Below are 11690 nucleotides of genomic sequence, written 5' to 3'. Positions count from 1 at the left end.
GAAATTATTTTACACTTTTTAGTGCATTTCGAAGTCGGATTTTTTTTTTGTTAAAAATTATTTTATTTCACACTTTTTAGGGGAACGAGCAGTATTTGTAGGATGCCGTAAGGTGGTTTACCGTTCTTATTGGATAATTACAACAACAATAGTTATTAACAATAACGAATTCCATAAACGTTTGCAAGTGCGATCACCGTAGAAGTATCTCCTATTAGATGTGAAAGGTGTTACGGGCAATGTGTTCAACGTGGGCATTGCGCGGCTGCGGCGGCCGGATTTATATGTGTAGCCTAATCTAACCTATCACATCTATGTAACAAGAGCGTTTCGATACATTGACCACCACCCTCTAGGTATTCTGTATAATGACCGGACATTTTATAGATTGACCGAAACTTGTTACGGACATTTTGCACAATGTCTTTTCGAACGGGCATTCTACACAATGTCCGGTCATTTTACAAAATGCCCACGTTAAATACATTGCCCATTACAAACGGTTTCATCGCGATTGATTCATTCCTTGCAGAGTAACACCAAGAAATAAGCTTTTTGCTATAACAATAGTTATTAACAATAATAAATTCCATGCATTTTTGGAAGCGAGCTCATCACGGAAATATCTCCGATTAGATTGGAGAGCTTTCATAGCGATCGGTACATTTCTTGCAGAGTAGCGCTAAAGAATAGGAGTTTGCAATAACGATAGTTATTATATATGTACAGGTAGGTCTCGATTAGTGCGAGTAATAAATCCCAGAAATTGTTCGCATTATTTGAATTCGTACTATTCGAATATTTGAAACATAGGAATTGGTTCTTATTGTTAGTTAAAGAAAATATATGATTCAAATTTTGAAATATACCTTCCATATGTATATTATTAAATTATAATAGCATAAATATGTTTATTATTTTTTAAAGTATTTTAACAGTGTTGATTGCACTTTCTTCTGCTTTTTCATATCTCCGTATATGTGATGATAAATACGCAGTATTTTCTCTGTCTCTGTTAACTTGCATGCTTCGATCCATGTCTGGATCGAAAAAAGCCTCGTAAACCTCGCATTAACTGAATTTTTGTTCGCATTAAATGCGACCTGGTATCATTTTAAAAGCATTAATCGAGACTTACCTGTACACTGGTTTTTGGTCGACGCGATATGTGTATAGAAACAGTAGAGACAGGCGATTGCATTCTGACTCATACACCGCCAGAGTAGGCGGTAGAATACACGTAGGCATACGTAGAATTCAATGTAGTAGTAACAATAGTTTTTCACGAATATCTCGGAAACTAAAGCTTTCAGTTGATTATGCATAATAAAAAAGTTTTTCAGCATCATGTCGCCGACAACATATTAAAGGCTCATTGAAATCAACCTGTGTTGAGATTAGAAACTTTCTGTTTTTTGCAATACTAATCATTGGCAATGAAAAAATGCAAAATGTTTTCTTACGGGACCAATGGGGAGTTATACTCTACAAGAGGCACAAAGTTTCGCTCCGATTGGTCCATCCGTCTCGGAATAGTCGGTGAGCATACGCCGAACGTACATGAAATAGTACGTTTTTTTGCAATAAAAACCGTTCGGAATAAAAAAATATAAAATGTGTAGGAGAGAGAAAGGCGTTTCGTCTCGGGATCGTCTGTCAGACTCGTCAGTGGGGCTGACAACAGACGATCCCTGCCCCAGACACCTATCGTACCGCCGTTCGGAACTTATATATATCCGAACGGCATGCCGGGAGAGCACTTGCGAGAGAACACCGATCTCGTCGCCACCTAGTGCTCCCTGGCCCGAACTCAAGGCGTCCGGGGAGACGAAACTCTCTCCCCTCCACTAAACGCCTACAAATGTTTTTTTAACGGGACCAATCGGGAGACATACTTTAGAAGATGCAAAAGGTTTCGTTCCGATTGGTCCATCCGTCTCGGAGTGATCGGCTAACAAATGCAGAAAAAATAACAATAGTTTTTCACCAATATCTCGAAAACTAAAGCTTTCCGTTAATTATACATAATGAAAAAGATATTCAAAATCATGCCCTCGACAATATATTAAAGGATCGTTGAGATTAGAAACTTCCCGTTTTTGTGCAATAAAAACCGTTCGAAATGAAAAAATGCAAAATATTTTTTAATGGGACCAATCGGAAGACATACTCTACAAGATGCAAAAGGTTTCGTTCCGATTGGTCAATCCATCTCGGAGTAATCGACGAACAAAGCCAGAAAAAAAAAAATATATACTGATCGAATTGAGTATCCTCCTCCTTTTCGAAGTCGGATAAAAAGTGTTTCGAATGTAAGTCTTTTGGTCATATCGTCGCGCCGCCGAATGTAGAAACAAGAAAAAGGGTAAGTCACCTGCAACTACAGATCCCACTCCGGCTGTAAATAGTACATCGACTGCAGCAAAACATGAAATGCGCAAAGACATTATTATTAACGACGTATGCGTTAAAGCATTAGTAGATACTGGTAGTTGTGTTAGTCTGCTAGGTGAAGATGTTTATAAGAAGATCGGCATTGGCAATCTTCACCCGTGTACGACGAAATTATCAGGTTTCGATAAATGAAACGAAACACAACCTCTCGGATACGTACAATTATTAAAATAGATTCGGAGGAATTTCCAACTACGGTTTACATCGTGCCAGTAGATTCAATGGAAATGGAAGGCGTAATTGGTACTGATATTATAAATTTAGTCGAATTAACAGTCGATGCGCAAAATATTACTCTGCGTAAAATTCCATTGTGTATATTTTTGACGCAAATTCCTACCGATAGTAACCCGCTAGATTTAAGGCATGTTCAAGACGATGAAGAACGTGACGACTTATACGAACTAATAAGCTCGTATAAACCCGATAAGAAGAAAGATTCGGAGATAAAAATGCGAATTATTCTTAAGGGCACAGACTCCTTGTGCCATGGCCTGTATGCGTACACTCACACAATCAACGGAAAGCATGCACGTATACGCCATGTGCGAGAGAGACACTCGATTTCATAGATTCTATTTTTCGTCTCGATAATTGCATAAATGAAATTTTCGCGGGTACAACATACACGGGTAGACTTAGCTACAGGTCGGTCTGGTCCAATTTTAACGCTAATAAACACCATACGTTGAGAAAAATGGAATTTTCGTAACTGTACGATTGAGACAGACCTTGTTGTAAGCAAACAACATGGCTGCCGAATGATGCGTTTGGCTACATTTTAGCGAATATTGAACGATTTAATCTTTTTTTCACTGATAACAGAGCAGACCAACTTTCCTTGAACTAGCACAATATCACTGAAATTCGATTTTTCACAATTTATCACTTCTGGAAGACGTTAAATGGAATCTACGATTTGCACGCATCAGACGTCAAATAGACATAAGAATAGTTCACTGATTCTCCATCAGAGGTATTGATGGTATATTTGACCACGTTATCATCAGGGTCGATAAAAACACAAATCAGTCGAAAAATGTACATTCTAATTTGACATCACAAACGGCTACGCGAATATAGCCACAAGTAAGGCATAGTTGCCGCAACGTATTAAAACTTCTGTCACGCTGTTCACACCTGTTACAATTCTAATCATCAGCACAATGAATCAGCTCGAGCCGATAAAAAGGTCTGAGAATGAAACAATACATAATGTGTGGCAAACCACAAAACTGTTTTATTCATATTTATAATCATGGTTTTTTATCAATGAAAAATATAGAGATATGCCAGAGAAATGAATTATAAAACTTGCACATTTCGCAATATTCGCATATTCTATATGCAAAAAGATATAGAAGGCGATATAAATGTGCTGTTTGTGTTCTTATTTATGTAATTATTATTTACTGACAAAATTTTGATTTCTGCCGGACATACAAAAAAACAGCGCGAACGAAATAGAGGTAGCAAGAACGAAATAATACACATAACGTACGCGACCATAAAACTTATAGGAATGAAAACTACAGGACATTAATAATTTCAAGAAGGTGAACCGGAGGGAGTGAGGATGCAACAGTTTTACACTAATTCTAAACGCGTCTATAAATAGAAAACACAGAATCGGCGGCCGATGCTCGCCAGTGACAGCTGATCGCGCGGACAGTGTAATGCGTACGAGTGCAAGTGAGAAAGCAAGATGACGATACCGATGGCTTTGCGAGACAGACTGTGTTTTGTCGCACGGAACGACAACGATTTTGTCATCTTGCTTTTTCACTCGCACTCGTACGAATTTCTCGTCGCGAATATTCTCACCCGCGGGCCTGACGCGATTATTCGCCGGAGATCCGCTACGAAGGGAATAAAAAATAAAGAGATGTGTAATTTTTTTTATTTTTTAGTTATAAAAGTTAAATATATATTCTCCTCCTCCACGACGCAACGGCCCCCTCGTCGCCCTCTGTCCCTGCCGCCGCGATAGCCGCCGCGGCCGCCGCGGTGTTCGCTGTACAATAGTTTTTTTAACATCTTCTTAATCTGAAATATAATAATGAATTTTAATATAATTGTATCGGACTATATATTCGATTATGTAAGATTGTGACATTATTAAAAAACAAAAAATAATCGTGGAAATTCATGTGCTACTATTGTAGAAATGATTTCTGTTTCACGAAAATCTAATTCTGCCACATTCATTACATAGATAAATCAACGTTTTTACTTACTTGCGACGTCGACGGCTTTTCCTCCTTTCTGTCCTTTTTTCTTCTTTTTTTGCTTCTTTTTCTTCTCCTTTTTCTCCTTCTCTTTCTTCTTTTCTTTTCTCTCTCTTTTCTTCGTCTATCTGCATCTATAAAGAAAGTAATTTATACATAAATAACGTAATATTATTGATATAATATTCTCCTGGCCGATTATACGCACCTTTTCTTCTGACATTTTGGAATGTGATTGTCTTTTGTCGTTGATGCTGAAACCACTCGAATGTTGGTGGGGATCAGGACCGTGTTCACTGTTTTATAAAATAGACCCTTTCCTAATTTTTAATTTCTAATTTTACGGATTGAATTTTTGTTTTCATGTTATATTTTTGGTAATTATTGAGATTAGGTTACACCTCACCGATTTTGATGAAATTTAAATATATTGTAAAACCTAACATTTTGAACAACTTTTTCCTATACATATAACGTGCTGCTGCCTGCACAAACAATAGAAAAGCGGCGATCCCATACTAATGCGTACGTTGTCACGGACGCACACGGATGGCCAGAATTCAATGTGTTAGTTTCGACAGTTTTTCGAAAATATCTCGAAAACTAAGGCCGAGCGGCGGTTATATGTATAGGAAACAGTTGTTCAAAATGTTAGGTTTTACAATATATTTAAATTTCATCAAAATTCAAAATTTCATCAAAAATTCAATCCGTAAAATTAGAAATTAAAAATTAGGAAAGGGTCTATTTTATAAAACAGTGAACACGGTCCTAATCCCCACCAACATTCGAGTGGTTTCAGCATGAACGACAAAAGACAATCACATTCCAAAATGTCAGAAGAAAAGGTGCGTATAATCGGCCAGGAGAATATTATATCAATAATATTACGTTATTTATGTATAAATTACTTTCTTTATAGATGCAGATAGACGAAGAAAAGAGAGAGAAAAGAATTTTTTTAATAATTTAAAATCATAATATTATAAATGAATACAACTTGAAAAGTTTTTTTTTAAATAAATATTGACGTCATTGTTCTTTATTTTTCGTGGTCCTTAGAAACACTCCCCACCATGGTGCCCTATGTTTCTCCGTATTGCATTTTACGTTTTCGCGACAGTTGCATTCGAAGCAAGAAATAGATAGCATCATTGAATTTATTTCAAAGCTTTGAAAATGTGAAGTGATCAAAGTGAGAGGTGAATATTGTTGTGTGATAGTGACAATGAGTGATAGTGAAAATGTTCTCATGATTGAAGTGATTGAAGATAGGAGAAATGAATGTGAACATCAATGTGTGGCGGATAATAGAAGTCGTCGGCCAAAATATACAATTAGTACGAAAAGATATTTGAAAGAAGGCGGCAGTTAGCCCTTCAGAAAAGTTCCGTAGAATCAACATCCGATGGACAAAGATACACCCCCGAGAAAATTTATTTGCCATTGGATGAAGAAACAGAAACGGCAAATTTGACAGAAATTTTTGAAGAAACGAATGAATTGTTTAAAATTGAAGAAAGAAACAGTGCAGAAGATGGGATAAATATTGAAGGCACAAATTCAGAAAATGAGGAATTGATGATACAGAAAGTTGTAACGAACGAGCCTGAAGAACAATTCTGTATACCAAATGGCTTCAGTATCGTGGACATGCAGCACATTTTTACTGAATTTCAGAAAATGGGCGACCATGCTAGAAACAGGGAGGACTGTGGAATTAGACACCTAAAAATAACTGGCATGAAACGGTCGGGCCTGAGGACCACCCTCAGTGTAATATGCGATATGTGCAAATATAAAGGTGAAATCCACAGTGAACCTGACGAAAGCAATAAAATGGAAACAAACCAGTGTGCAGTTGCTGGAACAATTATGAATGGAGGCAGTTATGCCCAAATGGAGGAGTTCCTTGCAGCGATGAACATACCCTCCATGTCGAAGTAAGAATTTAGAAAGCATCACGATAAAATCGTGAAAGCACTAATTGTTGCTGCAGAAGAAGAGATGGTAGCAGCGGCAAAGGAAGAAAAACGCTTGGCCATTGAAAGAGGCGATATTGTTCCGGGATTTGGAATCCCTCACATCCCCGTTGTGGCCGATGGAAGCTGGATGAAACGATCATATCGGAATGGAACGTATGATTCCGCATCTGGAGTCGGCGTTATAATTGGATACCATACGAAGAAAGTTTTATTTATCGGTGTGAGAAACAAGGTGTGCCGAATTTGTCGATGTGCTGCGAAAAAGGAAGAAGAGCCACGGAAACACACCTGTTTCAAAAATTGGAGCGCAAGCCAAGCATCAACGGCTATGGAAAGTGACGCTATAGTCGAAGGCTTCAAGACCAGCGTAGAAAAACGTGGGCTGATTTATTCAACACTGATTGCTGATGGGGACAGCAGCGTTTATAAAAAAATTATAGATGCGGATCCATATAAAACGCAGATTCGTGTTAAAAAAATTAAATGCACAAATCATTTGTTGAGAAACTTTTGCAGAAAAATGAAAGAAGTTGTAAAGATGACAACACCTGGTCCATTGAGAAGAATCGTTGAAAGCAGCATTCGGCGAATGCGTGCGGACATAGTAAAAGCCGCAGAGTTCAGATACAGTCAGCAAGTAACAACCGCTGAGAAAATTAAGAATTTGTATGCCGACATACACAATGTTCCTAGCCACGTTTTTGGTGAACACGCAGATTGTTCAAAACTACAATACTTCTGCGATGGAACGAGTAAAAAGGATGAAAAGAACATTGTTCCCGAATTGATGACTGTTCCGGATTTAGAGCGCCATAATTTAAAATATAATTTAATTAGTGTTCGACAACACCATCGGCTCGGCGTTGTCGTCGGTCGATCGGTTTATAAAAACACCGACGCCGCGACAAACGTTCTACTACTTCGTTTGCGCTTTTAAAACAAACGACAACCGTTACACGCGACTAATTCGCTACGGGCTTCTTTACGAATTAAAGAAGATAATAAAGTGCCAAGTGAACTTGTTTATTACCAAAGTATTGACAGTGTCAAATTCATTTTCCTGCACGCTTTTCTCTTACTAAATTAACCGGCGTTTTTGCCTAGAGCAAAAATTAATACTCTACGCGCAACAAATGGTCCTTCGAGCCGGATTAGTAAGGATCTAAAGCAGTGCAGTGCCGCATAAAAAACAATTCTAATCGTGTGGTGAACATTAAAATCGCGAAAGTGCTAAAATCTAAGCCGGATTAAATCGGCAGAACAAAGGATTTTGCACGTGTCGTTCGAACTCAACCGACATCGCGACCTCCGCCGGTAAACATCGGAGGACGTTCACGCGCTTCGCTTCGCGAAAACAGTGACGTGGTCATAACAGTTCACCTTGCGGGTACAGTACGTTTATTTGAAACACTTAATATCAAACATTATGGATACATTAATCTGCGAAAATAAAGTGCATGCACGCCTGATCAACAATGCACTTCTCAACTTTAAAAAATTGGGGAAGCCGAATCACACGCCTGCAGTGATTCGCAGCCGGATCAACCTGCTCAAGGATTACTGGGCCAAATTCCAATCAACGCAAGTCCAGATCGAGGTTGCAGCAACGGAGGAGGACACCAGGGCGAATCCCTACTTCTCCAGCGACGTCTTCGGGAATACGGAAGCAGCTTTCCTTGCCGCCCTCGACGCTATGACGGCAGCCTTACCGACGGACTCCGAACCTGCAAGTAACTCATGTAATACGAGTACCGCTTCTTGTAATCGCGAATCTGCACGGTCAAGCTTCCTCGAGTCGAATTACCTAAATTCTCCGGGGACTATACGGAATGGGAAAATTTTCGAGACCTCTTTCAGTGTTTAGTTGGCTCTAACGACGCGTTACCGGAGGTGCAAAAGTTGCACTATCTTAAATTAAGCTTAATTGGTGAAACGTCTCTTCTATTAAAGAACGTTTCCACTTCCGCGGCGAATTACGAGGCAGCGTGGAAACTATTGACCGACAGGTACGCGAACGAACGCGCGCTCATAACCGCTCACCTGAAAATGTTGTTCGACTCACCCCCGATCGGATCCGCTGTTTTAAGCGATTTAAAAAGTTTACGCGATAGTTCTCGCGCCGCATTATCGGCCTTAAAAAACATGGCTCGTCCAGTCGAATACTGGGACGATGTTCTTGTTTTTCACTTTGTCCGCAAGTTGGACAAGGAGTCCCATCGGGAGTGGGAGTTGCGCATGGGTGAAGAGGAATTGTTCCCATCCCTCGCGGATTGGAAGGCGTTCCTCAATGTGCGAATTCGAACTCTGGAATCGTTGGCGTCATCCCGCGGAGAAGGAAACAGCGCCTATAAAAATAAATCAGCGCCTATTAAAAACGTGAAAGCGCATTTAAACGCGTCGGAAACGAAATGCGTTGCGTGCGGCGCCGACCACGCTTTGTTTAAATGTGACGTGTTCCGTGGGCAATCCGTCGAACAACGATTATCACTCGCGCGCGAACATCATCGATGTTTTAATTGTTTACAAAAAGGACATCTCCCGGCAGTCTGTCCTAGCAAACGCGCTTGTTCGATATGTAAAGGTAGACATCACTCTCTTTTGCATTCTGAGCGAAAGGGTTTGAAGACGTCGTTCGTACGCAAAGGTCGCGAATCGACCTCTCACGCGGATTTAGAATCAAGTCAACATTCGGCGCAACCTACACACGTAGCGGATGACAATATGGAAGACACGCCGATGTCGACTTCGGTAAACACGCACTTCGCTACGTCGCGTCAAGAAAAAAAGGTCATTCTCGCTACAGCTTGGATCAAAGCTGGTACTCGCGAAGGCCGACAAGCGACATTACGCGCTTTAATTGATCCTGGGTCGGAAGCAACGTTCATTCGTGAGAATGTTGCAAACACGTTGCGCGCTAATCGCCAACACGTCCAAGCTTCCGTCTCCGGCATTGGGGCCGGGACGTCGGCCACGGTTCGCGCCTCCGCGAACGTTACGATTGAACCGTGCCACGGAAAAGGGCCTGTCATCCCTGTGCGCGCTCTTATCTTAAAACGGCTAACTAATTACCACTTAAATTCAATAGACACCTTGAGTAGGTGGAAACACTTACGTGATCTTGAGTGGGCCGATCCTCTCACTAATAATAATGCGCCCGTGGACCTCATAATCGGCGCGGATAATTATGGCGCGATCTTGCTCGACGGCCTTCGAAAAGGCCTTCCATCCGAACCCGTCGCGCAGAAAACGATTTTCGGGTGGGTGTTGACTGGTCCCGCTCGGTCCGTTGAGTCTCACGCAATGCAACTCCACGTACATTACGGCGACATTAACGCTGAAATAAACAACACGTTAAGGAAGTTTTGGGAGGTGGAAGCGCCTCCACCGGTAACGTTCCTCTCCGAAGAGGACAAAAAATGTGAAGAACATTTTCGGCAGACTCACTCGCGTAAACCCGACGGCAAATACGTAGCGCGATTGCCGTTTAAATCAGAGTCTCCCATCGATATAGGGGCTTCGAAAGGAATCGCGGTCGCCTCTTTTTATAGATTGGAAAAACGGCTCGCCAAAGACGCGGAACAAGCTACGGCTTATCACTCCTTTCTGGTGGAATACCTGCAGCTCGGTCATATGCGGGAATTTCTTGAAACAGACCCTCCGTCTGAGCAAAAGGTCATCCGTGAAGACAGCAGTACGACAAAATTGAGAGTGGTTTTTAACGCGTCGATGCCTACGTCAAACGGGTCTACGCTAAACGATCATTTACTGGTTGGTCCGAAATTGCAAGCTGACCTCGCGGTCACGATTTTACGATGGCGCATGTATCAGTTCGTGTTCGCGGCAGATATCGCAAAAATGTTCCGGCAAATCTGGATTGACCATCGCGACACCGCCTACCAGCTGATAGTTTGGCGCGCTAAACCCGAAGATCAGCTGAAAACATATGAACTGCTTACTGTGACATACGGGACGGCCCCAGCACCTTTCCTCGCGAATCGGGTCATCAAACAACTCGCGCTGGATGAGGGGACTAATTTCCCTCTCGCGGCTCCTATCCTGAATGAGCACCTCTACGTTGACGACGCGCTTTTCGGGGTCAATGATCGAGTGTTGGCTCGTCAAACACGGCAGCAGGTAACGGATGCCCTCAGACACGAAGGTCTCCACCTAAGAAAGTAGTCAAGCAATTGTCCACAGTTATTAGCGGAGATCTCCCACGTTGATCACGAGCTGGCCTCGAGCCGCTTATTTCAAGATGCCGAAGGATTAAAAATGTTAGGAATCCGTTGGTTACCCAAATCGGACGAATTTCGATTTCAATTTAAGCTCGACTCCGCTAGTACGGCGAATCCGACTAAGCGCGTGGTCTTATCGAATATCGCGCGAATCTTTGACCCATTGGGGTGGATTTCTCCCGTCGTTATAGTGGCCAAGATCTTCATGCAAAGATTATGGGTAGCCAAGTTAGACTGGGACGAACCTCTACCTTGCGAACTAACCAACCAATGGCGCGAATATTCCGCGGAGTTCAACGATTTACCAAAAGTAACCATCCCGCGCTGGATTAGGATGGGGAATGCCACAATTGCGTACGAAATACACGGGTTTGCAGATGCTTCGCAAGACGCCTATGCGGCTGTGATTTATTTACGTACAATCTCCATCGCGGACGAGGTTGCGTTACATTTACTCATGGCAAAAACAAAGGTAGCACCGTTGAAACCACTCACAATTCCGCGGCTAGAATTATGCGCGTGCGTCCTAATGACGCGATTGATCGAGCAGGTTCAGGCTACATTAAAACTCGATAACGTACCGGTTTACCGTTGGACTGATTCCACCGTTGCATTAGCTTGGATACATAAGCATCCGAGTCAATTAAAAACGTTTACGGCACACCGAGTCGCGGATATACAAAGCCGAGCGCCGAATGCTTCTTGGCGACACGTACCAACCGGTTGTAATCCTGCCGATTGTGCGTCCCGCGGGTTGTCGGTGAAATTGCTGCTTCACCACCCCCTTT

General features: G+C 41.7%; 1 protein-coding gene across 1 annotated transcript; it reads left to right on the top strand.

Annotated features, from left to right (window-relative positions):
- The first annotated feature begins 8093 nt into the window (after positions 1 to 8093).
- LOC123988414 lies at positions 8094 to 10846 on the top strand. Its single transcript, XM_046288437.1, has 3 exons — positions 8094 to 8393; positions 8525 to 9554; positions 9753 to 10846. The coding sequence occupies exons 1-3, from the start codon at positions 8094 to 8096 to the stop codon at positions 10844 to 10846; spliced, it is 2424 nt and encodes an 807-aa protein (XP_046144393.1).
- Positions 10847 to 11690: the final 844 nt, after the last annotated feature.

The sequence above is a fragment of the Osmia bicornis genome, chromosome 13, assembly GCF_907164935.1.
Source record: "Osmia bicornis bicornis chromosome 13, iOsmBic2.1, whole genome shotgun sequence".
Taxonomy (NCBI): Eukaryota; Metazoa; Arthropoda; class Insecta; order Hymenoptera; family Megachilidae; genus Osmia; species Osmia bicornis.
The sequence above is the reverse complement of the archived record's forward strand: the minus strand, read 5'-3'. Positions and strand labels throughout refer to the sequence as shown.

Bases quoted from the DNA above. Each gene is read 5' to 3' on its own strand.
- LOC123988414 (XM_046288437.1), top strand. From the start codon at position 8,094: ATGGATACATTAATCTGCGAAAATAAAGTGCATGCACGCCTGATCAAC. The intron at 8,394-8,524 runs GCAAGTAACTCA...GACCTCTTTCAG, and splicing joins TACCGACGGACTCCGAACCT to TGTTTAGTTGGCTCTAACGA. The intron at 9,555-9,752 runs GTGAGAATGTTG...TAAATTCAATAG, and splicing joins GTCGGAAGCAACGTTCATTC to ACACCTTGAGTAGGTGGAAA.